Source organism: Brachyhypopomus gauderio, chromosome 7, assembly GCF_052324685.1.
Source record: "Brachyhypopomus gauderio isolate BG-103 chromosome 7, BGAUD_0.2, whole genome shotgun sequence".
In the NCBI taxonomy this organism is placed as follows: domain Eukaryota; kingdom Metazoa; phylum Chordata; class Actinopteri; order Gymnotiformes; family Hypopomidae; genus Brachyhypopomus; species Brachyhypopomus gauderio.
Window position 1 is genome coordinate 2,631,265 of NC_135217.1, and position 22,666 is coordinate 2,653,930.

Here is a 22,666-nt window from a genome sequence, read left to right on the forward strand (position 1 = left end):
CGTAGGCAGTCCGTGCCTGTTCCTGTCCCCGCGACCCAGGAGAGGTCGTCCACGCCGGTTCCTGTCCCTGCGACCCAGGAGAGGTCGTCCACGCCGGTTCCTGTCCCCGCTGCCCGTAGGCAGTCCGTGCCTGTTCCTGTCCCCGCGACCCAGGAGGGGTCGTCCACGCCAGTTCCAGTTCCCGCTGCCCGTCGGCAGTCCGCGCCGGTTCCTGTCCCTGCGACCCAGGAGAGGTCGTCCACGCCGGTCCCTATCCCTGCGACCCAGGAGAGGTCGTCCACGCCGGCTCCTGTTCCCGCTGTCTGCCTGCCGGCTCCTGTTCTCGCTGCCTGCCTGCCGGCTCCTGTTCCCGCTGCCTGCCTGCCGGCTCCTGTTCCCGCTGCCCGCCAGCGGACCCTGCCGGTTCCCGCTGCCCGCCGCCCGGCCGCGCCTGTGCCCGCTGCCCGCCGCCCGGCCGCGCCTGTGCCCGCTGCCCGCCGCCCGGCCGCGCCTGTGCCCGCTGCCCGCCGCCCGGCCGCGCCTGTGACCCCAGAGACTGTGCTGCCCTCTATTGGGCCTGGACTTTTTGTGCCCCCTGCTCTGCCCTGTACTCCTGTCTCATTGCCCATGTTCCCCTTGCTCCCATGTTCTGTCCCTGGATTTGTGTTGGTCCCAGTCCCTGTGTGTGTACCTGTTCGTGTCCTTGTGCCCGTCCCTGTGTCTGTGTCTGGTCGGTCCCTCCAGGTCCCTGTCCCTGTGTCTGTTCCCCAAGTAATCACCCACTTTGTTCCTGTCCCAGTCTCGGTTGTTCAAGCCGTGTTTGCCTCAGTGTTTACCTCTGCCCTGTCCCCTGGCCCCGCTCCAGTGTCTGTCCCCGGTCCTGTCCTGTCCAGCCCTGCTCCTGTGCCTCGCCCTGGCCCTGTCCGGTCTCCCTGTATCCCATGTCATGCCGTGTCCCCGTCCAGCTCTAGGCCAGTCTCCGCGTCTCCTGTCTTTGTCCCTGCCATGCCCCTGGTCCCATGTCCTGTCCCTCTGGTCCGTCCCGTGTCTGCTGTCCCTTGCCGTGTGCCGTAGTTCCCTGTCCTGTCCTAGTCGGTGTCCCTGTCCTGTCTGCCCTTGCGTGCCCCGGAGTGGCACGCTTTGAGGGGGGGTTCTGTCACGTAGGGCAACGCCCCCTCTCGTAGCTGTCACTCTGGGTTCCCTTGTGTCTGTGTTTCCGTGCTTGTTTCTCTCGCCCCGCTCGTTTGTCTTTGTGATTCCTTGTTTATTACCACGCCCCGTGTTATTACCGTCACCTGCCCCTCGTTAGATTCCTTGTATTTAAGCCCCTGAGTCTCCCTTGTCCTTTGTCTGGTATTTTGTTTGATTCATGTGGATGTTACCTGGTTCTATGTTCAGTGCTATACCTGACCGTCTATTGTTCCCGTCTTTTGGTTTCCTGTTTGTTCTTGTGTTCCCTCGTGTTCAGTATGCCCGTGTACGCCTGTTTTAGTGACTGCCCTCCCGTTATGGACCCTGCCTGGCTTTCTGACGACGATTATGGTATTCCCTTCAATAAATCTCGCTCTTCTCAGCGATTGTGTCCGTCTCCTCGCTCCGTGGCGCGAGCCACGTTACAATAACGAAAATGTGGAGTACATGTACGTTGTTTTTATTTTCTTCGTGGTGTTGCTGGTTCTCGCGAGTGTTTCATTTTCGTGTTCTCGTGTTTTTGGACGGCAGCCAGATGAGTCGGCGATTCCCCAGTCGTTTAATTCGTGAGCCCACGTCACCGATCAGTCATGTAGTGTGAAAGCCACAACAACTGAAAGACTTGCGATTACAGCACAACCAGTCGTGCGAACGGCACAAAAACCTGATGACTGAAAAGTCGTGTAGTGTGAACCTGGCTTTAGCTAGACAAGGGGGCCCTACAGTGGGAGGGGCCCAAGGCAATTGCCTAGCAACGCCTCTACGCAAAGACCGCCTCTGTTTACACCCCCCCTCCCGCAACCCTGTATCTGAGCTGTATAAAAAATGCCGAAACCGAGTTTCCTGAAGTGGAACAATGGGAAAAAATCGCGATTTTAAATCGCAATCGCAATTTATAGATAAAAAATTGCAATTAGATTATTTTCCAAAATCGTTCAGCCCTACAGGACGATTATAAAAATATTCTACAGTAAAAAACCTTCTTCTGGATTTATACAGTCACTTATATGTTCAATCAAACCTGCTCGTCAGATTTCTGAGACGATGTAAGAATCAGGAGATACAGCCATAGAAACGTACAATACATTACATTGCGGCGACAATGAAACTACCGCTTTATTTTTTTAAGGTGGAACGGAAAGTGCGAATAAGACACTGGCGAATAAGGAACCAACTTCAGCCTCGTAGGAGAACTAAGGGAAACGCGGAGAGAACTCGACGCGAGGTAAGTATAAAAATAACAAAATAATTCACTAGTGAAAACAAAATGCAGAATGGAGCAGACGTGAAGAGGACAACAGCAAAAAACAAACAAACGCAGGAGAGAATACTCGAAACGACAGGGGATAGCGGAGAGAAAACGCAGTAGAGAAAGCACCGGGAGAAATACAACGAGAGATCACGATACCGGCTGACCGCTTGAAAGACCAAACAACTCAGCAAAGATGATCCGCAGTCGACTTCCTTAAGAAGGATGAAATCCGGCTGCGGATCATTTTCGCCGATTGCATGATGCATACCTGTCAAGTTTTGTATTTAAAAATACGGGACATTTCCCGTATATGACGTCATCGCCTAATTTGCATAATCAGTTATTTGCATATAGCCGCAATCAAGGCTGTAGGAGAAACGAAAACATCTTTGGAGTGGCAAAAAGTGAAGAAAAAACACCCCAAATGTGTTTTGAACTACAAATGAATAAAAAAATTAAAAATTTCTAGTGGTATTTCTAGCTACAAATGGAGACATCTCCTGGGCATATTTCTGTGCCTTTAGCCCGCGTTTGTGCTTGGCAGATTGTTCGTGCTGACGGACATTGTTCCTTCCCCCATGAGAGACACTAAAATCACAGCTACATATCTTACAGAATGAGTAGCTATGCCCCTTCATGCTCCTCTTTAGGAAAGTAAATTCCCTGTCCCAGTCGTCAAGGTACTTACACGTACGCTTAGCTTTTTAGGCAGGAGTGCCTTCTCTCGTTAAATCCATCTCTGATTTGTTGTTCCAGGTATATTTTTTAAGCATTCATGTTCCGCGCCAAACAGATTCTGTCACTAGCCTCGCGAGACCTGCTACCTGCAGTAGTTTGGGTGGCAGTTCTCGCGAGGCTAGTGACAGAATTCTGTTTGGAGCGGCACATGAATGCTTTAAAAAAATAAAAATTGAAAACTGAAAATACAGGAAAATAAAAATACGGGACGACGCCGGGACAGAGCGGTAAAATACGGGACTGTCCCGGCCAAAACGGGACACTTGACAGGTATGATGATGTAGACTGTGAACGCCCTCTGATAGTCATAACGTGAGTATAGACGGTTTCATGAGCAACGTCACCAAAAAGATGCTCGCGCATTTTGGCAACGGAAGTGGAGATTTGTCCCATGGGACCACAGTGCCGATCCAAATTCTTTACCATATAAACAAGATAATAAACATTACTATTTTCAAGCACTGTATGTATGTGTAGCAAGACATTATTGCACTATTATCCTCACACAATGATGATGCATATACGCAGGGATTTAGATTTAATTCGATATTTCAAAATAAAAGTCTCTCAATAATAGCCGAATCTACTGTAAGTCTCTACGTCAGTCAGCTTAATAATCAAGATCGTATCAATTATATGAGCAAACTCACCCTGCCGACAGGAGAAATTCTTCCAGATCCTTACAAAATATTAGAATGGGAGGATGATTTGTCAAAATGGCCTCCAGTTCAGTGGCCAGATATCTTTACTTATTTGATTGAGAAACCTAGCGTTTACACTAAAGAGAAACGGCGCGCCTACAAGTCACTGGATGAAATGAGGTGATTATTTTGGTGAACATGCTACAATGATTAAAATTGTGCAAAATAAAGTACAGAGACATATATTGTAGAAAAATATTTTATTTGTTACTGTACTCAGTTTAATAAACGTGGCAAATGAAATTATAAATCTCATATGTCTATATACAATAGACAATGCATATACAATGTATGAAATACATACGTGAAATCCGAAAGTGCTTGCACTAGCTAGTTAGCAATAGCACTTCGGACAAGCCCATTTTTATTTTAAGCCCTGGCCGAGTAATTGACAGTTATAACCAGACGTCCTGAATTAAATAAATGTACGAAAATCCACCTGACCTAAAATGAAATGGGCGCTACAGACTCTGTCCAGTCCACCCTGTTAATAGCCTGCAGCCATAGCCGTCTCCTATTGCTCTGAAATGGACGCGATCCAGATGGTATTCGATAAAACTTTAAACCTTTACCCGACGAATAACTGTTCAAACAGCCGTATACACAACAACCAGACATCTCTATTTTGAACAACACTACATATTTTAAAAAACAGCGCTGATGCTAACGCAAGTCAATGATAAAATGCTACACTTTCGTTGCCAATATGCGCGCGCATCTTCGTGACGTCATCTTTGTATACAAACTTTGAAAGGGTCGTAGTCCCTACGTATTTCCGCCTAAAAACCAGCCAGTTTGCCGACTTCCGGTGCGGCGTTTTCAGTAGCAAATAGCTTGTTCGGCGGTGAGTGCGGTTTCTATTTGAACACATTATAACACATTTTACCATTTTTTTGTAAATGTTTTTTTTCACAGTTGTTACCTATTAGCCCACAATTCTACTGAACATGAGCTTAAGACCGTTTAAAAAGCAGCGATGTATTGGCTCTACAGCAGAACATTGCTGTGTACCCCTGTGTGAGGCATCTGCTAAGTACAATACTGTGCTTAGCTTTCATACTTTTCTGGTGGATAAAGATTTACGTAAAACATGGATTGTAAACATTCGACGGGACAGTTTTACTATTACCAACCATACAAGGGTGTGCAGTCGACATTTCCTTCAAGAGGATCTAATTGAACCACCAAAAACTAACGGACGTCGGACACTTCGCAAGGGAGCTGTTCCAGTTTTATTTCAATGGAACAACTACAGTGTTCCAGTATCGAGACCAAGCATTTGGCAAAGGAGAAAACATCCATCTGATGAACCTCTGGGTGAAGAGGAGCCAGTGGAAGAGAATCACCTGTTTGAACATGACTATTGCGCTGTCCCCGATCCCGCAGCCCTTGATCTGGCACTCCAGCAGACTGATGAGCTGCGTGAAGAGGTAGAGAGATTACGGTCTCAAATAGAAGATTTATCCGTAAGACAGCGGTTCTGTTTGAGGAGATTTGCATCTTCTGACGAAGACATACGCTTCTATACAAGGTAGGTTAAACGTGATGTATGCATAGCTACCATACTCAACCAAGATACTGTATGTGTTTAGTCCTAATTCACGAGCAATACCCCTTTGATGTTTAAAAAGAGGGCTGCTTCCTAGTAATACAAAGTAAGCAAGTGTTCAAAATGGCTCATTCCTTGAATCAACCCAATACTGATCCAGAGATTCTAGTTAAGAATAACTTTTTCCAGAAGCTGGTTTGAAGATGATTTAAGCCAGTGTTTTTTTTCTACAACACAGGTTTGCAACATACAACCATCTAATGGCATTTTGGAGCCTTATAGAACCATCAACGGGCAAAATGTTGCGTATCACCAGAGCAAGAGCGGCATCCAAGAAGAATCAAGACATCATTCCTTGTCCTGCAGTAAGTCTAATAAACTAATGTCATTTCTAAATGATTTTGTTCACAGAGATAAGATTTATGCATCAAACATATTTATCATTTTCCAGACACAATCCCTGCAACCCATAGATGAATTTTTTTTATTTATGAACTACCTCTCCCTGGGACTGAAACAGAGGGACCTGGCCCACAGATTTAACATCAGTCAATCCACTGTGAGTCGAATTCTGGTAAAATGGGCAAATTACTTGTACACAGTGCTTGGGGCTGTGTGCATATGGATGTCACAGAAAGCAACCAAGGCTCACCTACCAGAAGAATTCAAGGACTATGCAGATACACAGGTCATCCTTGATTGCACAGAACTGCGTTGTCAAACACCATCTTCTCTTCTCCTGCAAAGTGAAGTGTTCTCAAGCTACAAGTCTCATTGCACTTTCAAGGGCTTGGTTGGCATGGCACCTCATGGTGCTGTCACTTTCGTCTCTGCCTTGTACGCAGGTTCTATCAGCGACAAACAAATTCTGAAGGAGTCAGGGATTGTGCAGTTGCTAACACAAGAGATGGCCATAATGGTGGACAGAGGCTTTCTTGTGGATGACTGTGTGCCATGTAAAGTCCACAGACCTGCTTTCCTGTCCAGCAGATCCCAGATGCCAGCCTCTGAGGTCAGGGAGACACAGTCAATTGCACAACTTCGGGTTCACGTGGAGCGCCTGATACGCAGGGTGAAGCAGCACAAGCTTTTTGACACAGTTATCCCTCTGAGCATCACAGGAACTATTAACCAGTTTTACACTGTTGCGTGTCTACTAGTGAACTACCAGAATGGACCTTTAGTAAAAGAATGTGCAAAAGGTCAGTAGACAAAGTTTACACACAAACAGCAAAGCAATTTAAAAAGTGAATCTATAAATATATAATTTAGAAGATACTGATGATATTACATGTTTGTTTTGCTATTTAACTTTGATTACCAAATTGTATACTGTGTACTTATGGAGGAATTAAGACTAATTAGATTTACAGGCCTGCACTTCTGACTATTCGATTTGTTTTAAAGTCAAACAGCAGCATTTGATATTACATATTACAAAAATATAAAAGATTTTTATTTACACACAATACTGTACAATCATCAAATCTACTTATACAATGTTCTGTTCTACCCATGTATCAATACTAAAGTTTATCATTCAAATTAGAATGTTACTCAAAGTTCAAATATTACAAATAAACCTTTACACACACCATTGCATGTATTTCTGTAGTATTATTCCCCATACATGTATGTAGTATTGATCGTACCTTAAAAATAATCAATGATTAAATGTAGGTTTTACATTTCATCATGTGTATTTTGAAGAAACAAAAGTAATTGTGTGGAAAAAATGAATAACTTGTGTACACATTATGAACTCTGCATTACATGAAAACATGTTTTATATGTTAATGAACTAAGAGGCAACAAAATAAACACTGAAACAATTCTTTCCTGATGAACAACAAAAACATGACATTATGTCATACAGGTAAACCAGGTAAGTATTTAACGAAACAGGATTACTTAACAATATAACCATTTTTAATAAATAATTAAGCCTACCAATAGGGGGGGGGCTTACTGGGAAGTCCTCAACTCTGGGCTTATGTGGTGTATCTACATATGAGCCATTATATCAACACATCTTTGAAGAAAGACACTTATGCAGATAAATGTAAAAAAAAAAAAATCAGACTTTTCTCTTATTGTCTTTCTCACTTGGCTATCAATGTGAATTCGCTCAATGAATATGTCATCATGTGTATAAACCACAAAGTCACACCATTTCAGCCCTGAGATCAACAGCTGTCCCTGAATTTGCCAGTAATAGGCATGCTGGTGCTTCAGAGCAAGGGTGCCATTCATAGCACCAAGGTAAGTGCAGTCAACATAACTCCTGATATTTTGGCATTTAACCTCTACAAGGCCATAAGGTGGGTACTCTCTGGGATCATAAATGAGACCATCAGGAGAGGCCCCCAACCAAGGAGCATCTGGGTGTACAAGAAAACCACAAGGTGAGAAGTTGACATTTCTCAAGCCACAGTACTCTTCCACAGCAGCAGTCTCCATTGCCAGCCCCCGTCTCATGTCAGCTGTCTGGTGAGTGCCCTTCAAAATTCTTTGAGCCAGATTTTCTGCTGAACTCCACCCCCTGACGTGGCAAATCTCTCTGAAGCGTGAAGCTGTCACGCGTGGCTTCCGTAGTTCATGCCACTCTCGGGATGAACTCTGTGACCTTGTTGCCTTCTCAATCTGGTTAGCGATCTCAGGTGTTACTGCCAATGAAATCAGGTGTAACATCTCCTGCTCACTGGGTACAAATGTGCACTGAGATTGCTCAAGATGGTAGTCCTTCAATGGCAAAAGTGGTGGAGGTGGAGCATCCTCATGTCGTGTGATGTGCGGGGATTTCTTTGCTGGCTGCTGATAAGAAAGCACACTACCTGCTTGAACTTTACCTGCTTTACCAAAGGCTGAGTCAACCAATGGTATACCGGGAGACATGTCCATTGTTGTAATCATCGGTGCAACATCCTTCTTGAAACCAGCATATACCTCTGCCACTCGAAGCACTGAAACATCAGGCAGATCCCCAGTCACAGCTTTGAAGACTGTGCTCCTGCGTAAAACACAAAACAAAACAAATTCTACCAAGCACAGTCTGTGTATATGTTTTTACATTTGTTGTATTTTACTGAAATTCAAAGTCAGAATTAAAATGATATATATTTTATATCTTACCTCACTCCCTCAGCCACTTTCCTCTCTTCATGTCTTGCTGAAACAATTGCCATACTTTCCACAGGGCCTGGTTTTATTCCCTGGCAATATAAAAATAAACAAAAACATGTAAATAAGGTAAAATTACTTAAAACTTCACTATTCAAAAAGTTTTCAAACAGGCATACCATTGTTCGAGGTTTGTGCCAAGCCTGCTCCTTCTCTGTGCAGCTACGGACTGGAGGAACTGCATGTATTCCCAGCTGGGAATAATGTGCTGTCTGGTACAGTAAAGCAACAGCATGGTTGCATAAAACTGTTCCAGCAACACAAGAGCACTGACAGTGTGTCAAAATCACAGGCTTGGAGTCCTTTAACACAATCTGCAAGAGAATGGTAAACATACAAAAAAGAGACATACTGCATAGTAAGTGAACAAGTGATATGAGCCAAGTGAGTTATATGTAATGAATAATATTTCACACATCAATAAGACAACAGATTATCAAAAACAGTTTAAAGCAGTTTCTTGAAGACTAAGGATTTGATTTCACAGTCACAATACAGAAATTCTCTTGTTCTACTCTCTCATCAACACCATACCCTTTGTGTTATGTTTACTATATGTCTTCAAGAAACTGTTTTAATCACATTAATAAAACATAATCAAATAATTTAGCTAAACTTTCTCTTTTATTCTGTCGCTAACTATAAGCCTACTCTCAAACTGTGTGGCTTCTCCGTCTTTCTCATCGAACGATAGCATATCGCCCTTACGCAGTTATCCCAGGGAAACTGATAACTGCTCCTGGGAAGCAGCATCCTTAGTTTTTTCTACACACACACTTTGACTATAAGAATCTGGACTGAGAGACAGTTCAGAGTTACTGCATGAAGCGTACGCTTCACATCGTACTTTTATACTTTTATATTTTGTAACTCTCTTGCTATCAAATAAATACTGCTTAATTCCACCACAGGACATAACTAGACGCAGACGACATAAACACACACCCAAAAAGGAGGGGTCCAGAACTGTTCCATGACAAATACTAAAATTGACTAAAATTCTCCAGTAACTAAAATTTTTAAAATCAAAATAAATTAAAATTCTAGAAAGCATTTCTGTAACATCAAGAAAATCTGTATGTAGTCTGGGAGGATGATAGATAACAATCAAAAGAACTGGATAAGTACTGTTGAGTTGTACTGCCAGATATTCAAACGTAGGATGTTCCCCTAATGAGATCTGCTTACAGAGGAATGCGTTATGGTAAAAACATGCAACACCACCACCTCTGTTATTTACTCTAGAGACATTAAAATATTTACAATTAGGAGGGCAAGCTTCATTTAGCACTATTGCTCCATTTCTATCAAGGCAATTCTCTGTTGGGAATAGAAAGTCAAGACAATGAGCAGACATTTAGTCAGGAGACTTTGAAGACCTGATGTGATTGATCAACATAGCATACATTACTTCAAACAACAAGTAGATGAGTTCCTATAAAGATTCATGGGAATCCTATAACAGTTTGCAGAAGTACACCCTCAGGTTACAGAAGTACTCACACACAAACCAGTGGTACAGAGGGACTCTTTTTCAATGCAACATATTGCTTTGAACCGGTCAATGCCTAATCATTTAAATTTGAAACATTTAAATGACCCCCTCTGAAGTATTGGTTTCCAGGCAACATTATATGTCTTGCAGTGTATTGGAATTGTGACATCAGGGGCGTCATGAAGTGATGGGGCAGACACATATGCTGAGAAGAGCAGGTTTATTGAGGGCAAATCCACTGTAGGGGTCACAGTCCAGGGTCAACAAGCAGACACTGAGATTCATAAAAATAACATCATGATTGATCAGCCAATCAGATTCAAGGTATATAATTCCGCATAGTTGTAGTGTAATTGTTGTAGATGACTGAAACTGTTAAAAAGTAAACTTTTTTTTTTCATTTTCCAGGGTTGATCTGAACCTGCTTGTCATGCTGGACTGAACATATCTACACATTCACCCCCTTGCAGTTTTTGGTTGAGTACTAGCAATAGTCTACTTAGCTAGCTAGCTAACTAACAATGGATACAATGATAATGTCGGACTTATTTTAACATACACACAGAAACGGTTTGCTGTAAAATATTGTTAGATTTCTCATTAAGATAAATGACCAGTAGGCCTCTGGAATTATCTCACCTCTACATGCTTCCTTACATTGGATGGGGAATTTTTGGAGGAAGAATTCGTATGATACTGAGGCAGACAGAGAAGGCACTTGAATGAGACTAATTGTCTTTTTAATATCTTTATATCTTGTAATAAATTAATAATTTTAACCACGCCTGTGTCCTCATCCATTTCCAGAAAATCTCAACGACAAAGTGAATGCGTCTTTTTTCCTTGACTACTTCAAAAAAGGCCATGGATTGTGTGGCGTGTCACAATGAGTAGATTCATCCATTCGAAGTAGATATATTTTTATTCAGTTTTGTATGCTGTTACGCTACCATTGAACTGTACACTGATTGGTGCACTTGCAGCGCCGTTGAACCCAACACTGATTGGTGCGCGTGCTTTGCGCTTCTTTTGTTTTGACGTTACTTTGTTGAACACATGAAGCCTGAAGTAACAACAGCTTTCACATAATGTAGTGGAGTAAAAAGTAAGATATTTCACTTTCAAATGTAGTGGAGTAAAAGTAAAAAAAAGGGAAATACTTGAGTAAAGTAAAAAAAAACACAAAAAAATTACTTATGTACAGTAACAAAGTACATTTACTTCGTTATTGTCCACCACTGTTGAATTATCGGATAGAACTGTGTACTGTAATCGCATACTTAAAAATGGTGCCCAATTCAGAAGGCTATCCGGGTACTTTTCGCTTACTGTTTAATGCTTACTGTGTATTCGGACACAATACCCTTTATCTCGGACTGCTTTGGCCTACTGAATAGAAGAGAAGTACGGCATTTCGGATGGAGCCAGGACGTCTCTGGAAGCTTAAGTAGTGAGTTGAGTATGTGCAGGTGAGTGTGATATGTTGTCATGGTGATGCTAGAACTCCAGGGAGGGCGACCTCTGGTGGTCTGGCATGTGTTCAGCAGTGTCCATACTGACATCTATAAAGCAGTGTTGAAATGTCATATACTGTAATTTTGCATACACCTTTAAAATTAACACAAAATCCAAAAAGAGATGTGCAAAGTTACTGATTTGGAACAGAAGGCTTATTAAGCATGCCCCCTCCTGTGGTGCGCCAGTAATGGCCTTTGTGAGGGTTTAGTATCGTTCAAGGGCAATACCCCGGGAATTACACATGACCAGGTGGGTGTGGATTATGGAGCTGGATGGTATTAAAATGGTACTCCAGCATTATGGTGCACTGTGTTTAATTCTCTTACTTCACACTTGCAGATTACACTTCACAATGAGGGTTGTTCAGTTTGCACCAGAGTATACTTCTAATACATGATCTACTCAAAGCATTATTCTTCAATAATACAAATGGTTACCAGCAGCTAACCGCAGTCCTCTTTAGCAGGCACAGGTGGTTTGTGATAGCAAGTCACATCATGAACAAGGAAGGATCTCCCCCATACACCTGATTAGGCTTTTTTATACTTATATATAAATAAGTAACCCCCCCCTCCCCCCCCCGGCTAAACCAACTTCCCCCACAAGGGACGATGTCCTTTAGACTTGACATAAAACACATTTCACAGATACAAATACATATACATACATACATACATACATATATAGTGTCACCAACCACTATCCCAAAACAATAATGTGTTTTAATTATATTTAAAAAGCTTTACTATATACTAGGGACTCTCGTCACCCCTGCAGCTGGATCCGTCCCTGCTGGGACAACTCCCTTTGTATCTGTTTTGTGTCCATATTTCAGTGATGGGCTACCTTGCACCATCACAGCCTTATTTACAGAACAAAAGCGCCTGTTCACAGCTCATTATAGGATGTCAGCTAAAATCCTTCAAGTCAATCAACTCGTCTCTGGGTTCCAAAGGTAGAAATGTTAAATTACCCTTCTCTGGGACTTCTAGTGTTAAGGTTTAGGTTCAGTGAAAATCACTGTTGAGTTATAGGTCAGCAATCAGATGGCATGTAGAAACTAAGTTGTAAAAGATTCACGCACACACACACACACACACACACACACACACACACACACACACACTTTAAAAACACACTTTAGTCACTGTAGTGGTGCTCCAACAGACATTTCATGTAGTTTTATTGTACGAGACAGGAGCAGATCAGTTACCACAATCACAGTGTCTGTGCTTGTACCAGAGTGTCTGTGCTTGTAACAATAAAGACTCTGGTCACAGGCGGGGATTGCAAGCAGATCTTTGAGAGTTAGGGTTTGTTGCAGTGCAGAAAGGAAAATTGTGAAATCCATAAGATGGATACATATACATTATATAATAAATAGTTGACCCTCCTCTTTAGTTCATTCTACAAAGAATCTGAATGTGTTTGCTTTGTATATGCAAAACCCACATTGTCATAATAATAATACGTACTCCAAAGTGAAAGTGAAAGCACATTAGTTCTCGGGTCTCACGACACGAAGACAAACGGAGGTGAGTAGATACTTCAGACTGAAATGTGTTAATCTCTGCAAACACAGCATGATCACAGCCTAAAAGATCATAAACGCGGGTTTGGATAATTTGCAAAGCAATCACAGGTTTTCGTTCGTGTCCTTGTGGCCTTTCAGATAAATACATCGCTGGACTGCTTGTTGTAAATGCGAATAGGTAATAAACGAACGCTTATCTTTTATGATTCCATAATAAACCGTGTACACAGGTGAGTAAACATGTGAGTACAGCTGAAGTAAATGCAATACACAGGGTTGCCAACTCTCACGCATTGAGCGTGAGACACATGCATTGCCCTTCTTCACACGCTCTCACGCCACACATCCGATTTCTCACGCCGAAAAAAAAATCTAGTTTATTTACCTCTGATCCATATATGTGATTCAATGAGTTACTAGCCAACCACCGGCGATCGATCGATCGCGATATAACACTTAATTTGTGACCATTTTACACCCCCCCCCCCCTTAAACTATTTACACTCGCCACCCCCTCCAGGTTCAAATCTCTCTCCAAGTGATCTTGGAAAGTTGGCAACCCTGCAATATATGGTATAATAATATGGAGATAACAGGGTCCTTCTCGTTTTTTTCCTGCAGAAATAATGGGCGGTGTAACAAGTGGTGAGTGGAAAACTGGCTGGTGACATCCACAAACAGAACAACCGAACAGAATAATAAACCCGATTAATCAAACAACCACACCCACCTCGTTCAACATTTACTGAATTTCAATGTCCTGCACGTGTCACTTCCTTTTGGATTCTTATTTAACCTCTGTCCCCTTACCGCGGTGAAGTTAGTTTCAAGTTGGATATTGGATATTCAAGCTCCGCGTAGATTGCGGCATCTACCTCACGGTTGATCCGAATCAAGCACTATGATCTCGGCCAGCCGCTCTCTGTCGCTCCTTCCTCTCACGCGCGGAGGTTCACTTAGGGACCATCAATAAATTTCCCAACTAGACACTCTTGAGAAACCAAAATAATTATAAATCATTGTCTTATTACCACCTGTGTGGAAAATGATATCAAATCAAAAAGAATTGATATCATTACGATAGATTACATCAGTGAGGCACACTCATTTATATGCCATTTTAGGCTTTTTTCCATTTTTAGCAATTTTTTATATGGAAATATCACAATTTTTCTTCAATAGCTTTCAGGTCATGTGACCCACTGACTCAGAATCAGAGTGAAAATATTCTGCTACACTGGACAGATGAGGCACACTCATTTATATGGCATTTTAGGCTTTTTTCCATTTTTAGCAAATTTTTATATGGAAAAATAGTGATTTTCCTTCAATAGCTTCCAGGTCATTTGACCCACTGACTCAAAATGGGACTGAAAATATTCTGCTACAATGGACAGATGAGGCACACTCACTTATATGCCATTTTATGCTTTTTTCCATTTTTACCTATTTTTTTATATGGAAATATCACGATTTTTCTTCAATATCTTTCAGGTCATGTGACCCACAGACTCAGAATCAGAGTGAAAATATTCTGCTACACTGGACAGATGAGGCACACTCATTCTTAGGCATTTTAGGCTTTTTTCCATTTTTAGCAATTTTTTATTTGAAAATATCGCGATTTTTCTTCAATCGCTTCAAGGTCATGTGACCCACTGACTCAAAATCAGAGTGAAAATATTCTGCTACACTGGACAGATGAGGCACACTCATTTATATGGCATTTTAGGCTTTTTTCCATTTTTAGCAATTTTTTATTTGAAAATATCGTGATTTTTCTTCAATAGCTTCAAGGTCATGTGACCTACTGACTCAAAATTAGACTGAAAATATTCTGCTACACTGGACAGATGAGGCACACTCATTTATATTGGCATTTTAGGCTTTTTTTCCATTTTTAGCAATTTTTTTATTTGAAAATATTGCAATTTTTCTTCAATAGCTTCAAGGTCATGTGACCCACTGACTCTAAATTAGACTGAAAATATTCTGCTACACTGGACAGATGAGGTACACTCATTTATATGGCATTTTAGGCTTTTTTCCATTTTTAGCAATTTTTATATGGAAAAATTTTAATTTTCCTTCAATAGCTTCCAGGTCATTTGACCCACTGACTCAAAATCGGACTGAAAACATTCTGCTACAATGGACAGATGAGGCACACTCATTTATATGCCATATTAAACTTTATTGAACAAAAAAATATACAAAACAAACAAAAAAGAACAGCGCATCAAAAGCAATGGCAAGATATAATATATACTGCTAAAAAAAATAAAGGGAACACTCAAATAACACATCCTAGATCTGAATGAATGAAATATTCTCATTGAATACTTTGTTCTGTATAAAGTGGAATGTGCTGACAACAAAATCACACAAAAATCATCAATGGAAATCAAATTTATTAACCAATGGAGGCCTGGATTTGGAGCCACACACAAAATTAAAGTGGAAAAACACACTACAGGCTGATCCAACTTTGATGTAATGTCCTTAAAACAAGTCAAAATGAGGCTCAGTATTGTGTGTGGCCTCCACGTGCCTGTATGACCTCACTACAACGCCTGGGCATGCTCCTGATGAGGTGGCGGATGGTCTCCTGAGGGATCTCCTCCCAGACCTGGACTAAAGCATCCGCCAACTCCTGGACTGTGGTGCAATGTGACATTGGTGGATGGAGCGAGACATGATGTCCCAGATGTGCTCAATCGGATTCAGGTCTGGGGAACGGGTCGGGCCAGTCCATAGCTTCAATGCCTTCATCTTGTAGGAACTGCTGACACACTCCAGCTACATGAGGTCTAGCAATGTCCTGCATTAGGAGGAACCCAGGGCCAACCGCACCAGCATATGGTCTCACAAGGGGTCTGAGGATCTCATCTCAGTACCTAATGGCAGTCAGGCTACCTCTGGTGAGCATATGGAGGGCTGTGCGGCCCTCCAAAGAAATGCCACCCCACACCATTACTGACCCACTGCCAAACCGGTCATGCTGAAGGATGTTATATATATATATATGGGTTCCTGATGCTTCAAGGATTTGAAGATCCAGAGCTCTTCTTTCATCTTTCATTGCCTTTTTGCTCGTGTCAAATTCCACCTCTGGCATAAGAGGAAAGGCTTCCATCAGTGCTTTTGCCATCTAAAGAAACAACACTGCTTTGAAAGACACTGTTTTTTATTGCATACTGTAATAATACATGTGGAGATGTAACTGTCCAGTATGTGTGTATAAGGGATACACACATACTCAAAAATGTCTAAATACATTTAGAAGATGCGGAAAGAACTGGTATTGCAAAGACTGTGTGGCATGTTGCACTGATCCTTGTTGTTCTGTTTTTTTCCCCTACACTATCCCTTGGGAGATACTGGTTAAACACTCACCAAAATGTACAAAATACTAGCAGTCTAGCCAGACAAATTCTTATTTGATGGCAAATTACATTTCCCTATGATAATAATGTTATTGTAATGTTCACACCTTCCATACTTGCACAACACAAAAAACAACTCAATTTACTTTGACTACAATGACTCCACAGCTGCTTCCATCTCGTTGAATAGGGTGGCTCATAGCCCCCCCTTTCCATTGGATCCCGACCATGTCTGTTTTGCCATGGCGGGTCCTTCTTATTTTGAAGTATTCCCTGGATAATGAATGACATGATTTGTACACTGCTCAAAAAAATAAAGGGAACACTTAAACAACACAATATAACTCCAAGTCAACCACACTTCTGTGAAACCAACCTGTTCAGTTAGGAAGCAACACTGATTGTGATTGTGAATCAATTTCACCTGCTGTTGTGCAAATGGAATAGACAACAGGTAGAAATGAGAGGCAATTAGCAAGACCCCCCCCTATAAAGGAGTGGTTCTGCAGGTGGGGACCACAGACCACTTCTCAGTACCTATGCTTTCTGGCTGATGTTTTGTATCACTTTTGAATGTTGGTGGTCCTTTCACACTCATGGTAGCATGAGACGGACTCTACAACCCACACAAGTGGCTCAGGTAGTGCAGCTCATCCAGATTGGCACATCAATACGAGCTGTGACAAGAAGGTTTGCTGTGTCTGTCAGTGTAGTGTCCAGAGGCTGGAGGCGCTACCAGGAGACAGGCCAGTACACCAGGAGACGTGGAGGAGGCCGTAGGAGGGCAACAACCCGGCAGCAGGACCGCTACCTCCGCCTTTGTGCAAGAAGGAACAGGAGGAGCACTGCCAGAGCCCTGCAAACTGACCTCCAGCAGGCCACAAATGTGCATGTGTCTGCACAAACGGTTAGAAACTGACTCCATGAGGATGGTATAAGGGCCTGACGTCCACAGATGGGGGTTGTGCTCACAGCCCAACACCGCGCAGGACACTTGGCATTTGCCAGAGAACACCAGGATTGGCAAATTCGCCACTGGAGCCTTGTGCTTTTCACAGATGAAAGCAGGTTCACACTGAGCATATGTGACAGACGTGACAGAGTCTGGAGACGCCGTGGAGAGCGATCTGCTGCCTGCAACATCCTTCAGCATGACCGGTTTGGCAGTAGGTCAGTAATGGTGTGGGGTGGCATTTCTTTGGATGGCCGCACAGCCCTCCATGTGCTCACCAGAGGTAGCCTGACTGCCATTAGGTACCGAGATGAGATCCTCAGACCCCTTGTGAGACCATATGCTGGTGCGGTTGGCCCTGGGTACCTCCTAATGCAGGACAATGCTAGACCTCATGTGGCTGGAGTGTGTCAGCAGTTCCTGCAAGATGAAGGCATTGAAGCTATGGACTGGCCCGCCCGTTCCCCAGACCTGAATCCGATTGAGCACATCTGGGACATCATGTCTCGCTCCATCCACCAATGTCACATTGCACCACAGACTGTCCAGGAGTTGGCGGATGCTTTAGTCCAGGTCTGGGACGAGATCCCTCAGGAGACCATCTGCCACCTCATCAGGAGCATGCCCAGGCGTTTTAGGGAGGTCATACAGGCACGTGGAGGCCACACACAATACTGAGCCTCATTTTGACTTGTTTTAAGGACATTACATCAAAGTTGGATCAGCCTGTAGTGTGTTTTTCCACTTTAATTTTGTGTGTGGCTCCAAATCCAGGCCTCCATTGGTTAATACATTTGATTTCCATTGATTTTTGTGTGATTTTGTTGTCAGCACATTCAACTTTGTACAGAACAAAGTATTCAATGAGAATATTTCATTCATTCAGATCTAGGATGTGTTATTTGAGTGTTCCCTTTATTTTTTTGAGCAGTGTATATTATATCTTGCCATTGCTTTTGATGCGCTGTTCTTTTTTGTTTGTTTTGTATATTTTTTTGTTCAATAAAGTTTAATATGGCATATAAATGAGTGTGCCTCATCTGTCCATTGTAGCAGAATGTTTTCAGTCCGATTTTGAGTCAGTGGGTCAAATGACCTGGAAACTATTGAAGGAAAATCACAATTTTTCCATATAAAAATTGCTAAAAATGGAAAAAAGCCTAAAATGCCATATAAATGAGTGTGCCTCATCTGTCCAGTGTAGCAGAATATTTTTACTCTGATTTTGAGTCAGTGGGTCACATGACCTTGAAGCTATTGAAGACAAATCGCGATATTTTCAAATAAAAATTGCTAAAAATGGAAAAAAGCCTAAAATGCCATATGAATGAGTGTGCCTCATCTGTCCAGTGTAGCAGAATATTTTCACTCTGATTCTGAGTCAGTGGGTTACATGACCTGAAAGCTATTGAAGAAAAATTGTGATATTTCCATATAAAAAATTGCTAAAAATGGAAAAAAGCCTAAAATGGCATTTAAATGAGTGTGCCTCACTGATGTAATCTTTTTGGCATGATTTGATATCATTTTCCACACAGGAGGTCATAAGACAATGATTTATAATTATTTTGGTTTCTCAAGAGTGTCTAGTTGGGAAATTTATTGATGGTCCCTAAGTGAACCTCCGCGCGTGAGAGGAGGGAGCAACAGAGAGCGGCTGGCCGAGATCATAGTGCTTGATTCAGATCAACCATGAGGTAGATGCTGCAATCTCCGTGGAGCTTGAATATCCAATATCCAACTTGAAACTAACTAACTGAGCATTTCTATTGTTTTGGTGATTTTAATTCTCCTTTTGTCTGTTCTGTCTGTTGTTTTTGTGTCTTTATTCTCTGGATGTTTGGAAATGTATCTGTCTTAGTTCAGTCCTGTCTGAATCTGCTGCTCTGTAGCTACTGTCACTTGTTATTTAATCCTTAACACTTCATGTTTGGATCCCAGTCTGTAATATGCTCATCTGCCCGTCTTCTACACTATGAAGAAAGGCCTGTTTCATGGTCACTTACCTGCACCTTTTACCCCATTTGTGTGTGTGTAGTTTATATGTATCACGCTAATGCCAGATTCACATATTGTAAAAATCAATTGTCCAAAGGCAGCAGTCTGTTTATGCGTTTGTTTCTTTTAGGGACATCAAAGGTTGGTGTAAGTGTGAAGGATGAAGGAGCTACACCAGTATTAGCAGAAGGAGGTTCCAGATACGCTAGAAACACACTGGACCATGCTGGCTCTGAAAAGATGGACAAAGAAAAAGTAAATAAAAAAGAAAAGAAAGCATCAGTGACAAGTAAACACAAGAGGAAAGAGGAAAAAAAGTGGAGAGGTAAGAGGACACATGCCGTACAACATGAAGAATCCACTAGAGAAAGAACACTGATGTACCAGAGAGAGCTGAAATCTGTCAGTAATACCCAATGAAAAAGAGTGACTGGCTCTAGTGTGTGCTGATCTGGTGAACGTTGGAGGTTGGAAGCTTCGGTCAGAAAGCTGGGCTCCGAGAGATTTTGGTTTTCCACTTTTGCTTTATTGAACATGGAATATTACAAGGATTGGATGAGAGATGGATGATACAGACATGAATTGGGATAGATGCCCGAAAAGATATGTGTAGATGGTTGTATATGTGTGGCTGTAATTACAGAAAAAAACAGATGAATTACTCAAATAGTACATTCAATCAATTACTACAAGGCTAAACAAACAAACACATCCTCCAAATGAGTACAGTGACAAACGGAAATTAATCCAATGAATGAAAATGTTACATCTAACAGATCACCGATCATGTGTAGATACATTGAATGATATAACAGAACACCTGTAAATTACTCAATCGCTCGTAACGAGCTAACAACAACACAGGTCGAAATAATAACGGCTCGCATCGACCTAGTACATATATCACACTCGCTGCAGCATGTACTACATTAGTACTAACAATATTGAACTCACTTTTGATATATTGACGCACACAACTTTCAGATAAAGATGAGACACACCGCTGTACAAAGTTATCTCTCCTATCTTTCGGTAAGGACCAACGGACGCTGCGCGTGCGCATTCTACAAGCCCGGACTAATGTACTGCAACGCAATGAGAACAACTTCTTATATAAAACAACAAGATAAAACGACAGTCTTTCGTACACGGCCGCCCCCAAATTTAGCGTTAAATTTGTCCTTATACTGTACATTAAAGAAACATTAAATCTTTGGACTGTCCTCATCATCTGTCCATGCCGGTAGTCTGACCAGCCGTGCAACCGGTCGTAAGTAGGTCCGATCCTTGACCTGCACCTCTGCTGTACGGACAAGTCCATCGCCACCTGGGAAAACATTAATCACCCGACCAATGGGCCACAAAGCTCGTGGCAGCTGAGCATCTACCACCATCACCACTTGCCCGACAGACAAATTGTCCAAGTCCTGATGCCACTTCTGCCGCTTCTGGAGATCAGGCAGGTGATAACGAATAAAATTAGACCAGAAATGGTCTGCTAGGACTTGACTATGTCTCCAGCGTCGCCTACCGAGGAGATCGGCTGAGGCATAGATCGCTTGTGGGAGCGATGCATCCCGTCGACCCATCAGTAATAGATTTGGTGTAACTGGGTCTGGATCAGCGACATCTGATGAGATATAGCCTAGTGGTTTTGAATTAATGATGCCTTCCACCTCAATCATGACAGTGCGTAGCACAGACTCACTCACCATCTGTCCTCCCAGGACCACATGTAAAGAAGCTTTAACAGACTTGATCTCTCTCTCCCATGTGCCACCGAAGTGTGGAGCGTTTGGTGGATTGAATCTGAATGTGATCTGCTGCGCCGAGAGATGTTGCCGGAGTGAGTTCTCAAGCGAGGCGAAGGATTCTTGGAGTTCCACAGCTCCACCTCTGAAGTTTGTGCCCCTGTCCGAGAGGATCTCGAAAGGTTTACCCCTCCGGGCTACAAACCTTCTCAATGCCATCAAGAACGCGTCTATATCTATACTCTCTAGTATGTCTAGATGGACACAACTGGTCGTCATACATTTAAATATGATTCCCCAGCGTTTCTCTGTACGCCGTCCGATTTTGACACTGTAAGGGCCAAAACAGTCCACCCCTGTGGACCAGAATGGTGGTTTGAACAGACGGAGTCTGGCAGGTGGTAGATCAGCCATCTTAGGAATCACTGGTGTAGCTCTCCATTTGCGACATTCAAAGCAGTTGTACTGATGTCGTCTGATAGCCTCTCTACCCCGTAGGATCCAGTACCTGCGTCTAATCTCGCCAAAGACGCGTTCTGCTCCAGGGTGATGTAAATCTTCATCATATTTCTGAATGAGCAGCTGTGTTACACGATGCTTAGCGTCCAGCACTATGGGATGAATAGTGTCTGGATCTAGATCCACTGCTCTTCTAAGTCTTCCTCCTACACGTATAAGACCTAAAGCTCTGTCATACTCCGGAGCAAGAGTGATCAGGCGGCTCCGTGGAGTCACTGACTTATCTGTAGACAGGGTGTCTAATTCTTCTGGGAAACTTTCTTTCTGAGCCTGTTTGAGCAGGTAAAGTTCAGTAGCCAAGACATCCGCGGCAGTCATCTCAACACCTTTCTGAGGGTTGGCCGCCCCGTGAAGGAACTGGTGAGTGACATTCAGGAGAGCTGACCAAGTTTGGATCTGTGTGAGATCAGGTAGCTTAGGACTGCTGACTGTCATATTCCCCAAAAATGCACTTCTCTTCTCTTCAACATCCTCCTGAGGAGGTTTTAATGTGGGTAGTATTGGCCATGAGTCCTCATGTTGATGGAGAAATGATGGGCCGTGCCGCCATCGGTGTGGGTGACTCAACTCTATTAGAGTCTTTCCCCTTGTCAAGTCATCTGCTGGGTTATCCGCTGTATTCACGTATCTCCAGTTGGTTAATTCTGTGAGATCTTGTATCTCAGCGATCCGTGTGCCTACAAACACCTTGTAGCGACAGGAATCAGACTTAATCCAATTTAGCACTGTTGTTGAATCAGACCACAGGGTTATGTCTCTGACAGGAATTTCTAACTCAGCACTGATGACTCCCGCCAGCTGTGCTCCAGTGAGTGCTGCACACAATTCTAAACGCGGCATAGATATCTGTTTTCGAGGAGCCACCCTAGATCTCGCCATAATGAACGACACATGTACATGTTCTTGTATACACTGCGTGCGAA

General features: G+C 42.7%; 2 protein-coding genes across 4 annotated transcripts in view; both read left to right on the forward strand.

Annotated features, from left to right (window-relative positions):
- Positions 1-4,754: 4,754 nt before the first annotated feature.
- LOC143518168 (uncharacterized) lies at positions 4,755-7,141 on the forward strand. The gene is made up of 3 exons (XM_077010642.1): positions 4,755-5,392; positions 5,649-5,775; positions 5,862-7,141. The coding sequence occupies exons 1-3, from the start codon at positions 4,809-4,811 to the stop codon at positions 6,618-6,620; spliced, it is 1,470 nt and encodes a 489-aa protein (XP_076866757.1). The 5' UTR covers positions 4,755-4,808; the 3' UTR covers positions 6,621-7,141.
- Positions 7,142-13,034: 5,893 nt separating this feature from the next.
- Positions 13,035-22,666, forward strand: part of LOC143518458 (uncharacterized) — a 203,616-nt gene continuing 193,984 nt past the window's right edge. For 2 of the 3 annotated variants that reach the window (XM_077010919.1, XM_077010921.1), the window contains exons 1-3: positions 13,172-13,315; positions 13,759-13,782; positions 19,604-19,798. In XM_077010919.1, coding sequence (XP_076867034.1) covers positions 13,306-13,315; positions 13,759-13,782; positions 19,604-19,798 — 229 coding nt within the window. In that variant the 5' untranslated portion in view covers positions 13,172-13,305. Of the gene's footprint in view, positions 13,139-13,171; positions 13,316-13,758; positions 13,783-19,603; positions 19,799-22,666 lie in introns of those variants that run through there. The other variant, XM_077010920.1, reaches the window with a different exon arrangement.

What these genes read in the sequence shown, in the direction of transcription:
- LOC143518168 (XM_077010642.1), top strand. Translation starts at nt 4,809, where the DNA reads ATGAGCTTAAGACCGTTTAAAAAGCAGCGATGTATTGGCTCTACAGCA. An exon ending in GACATACGCTTCTATACAAG is followed by an intron (nt 5,393 to 5,648) that starts GTAGGTTAAACG and finishes TCTACAACACAG; the next exon opens with GTTTGCAACATACAACCATC. An exon ending in ACATCATTCCTTGTCCTGCA is followed by an intron (nt 5,776 to 5,861) that starts GTAAGTCTAATA and finishes ATCATTTTCCAG; the next exon opens with ACACAATCCCTGCAACCCAT.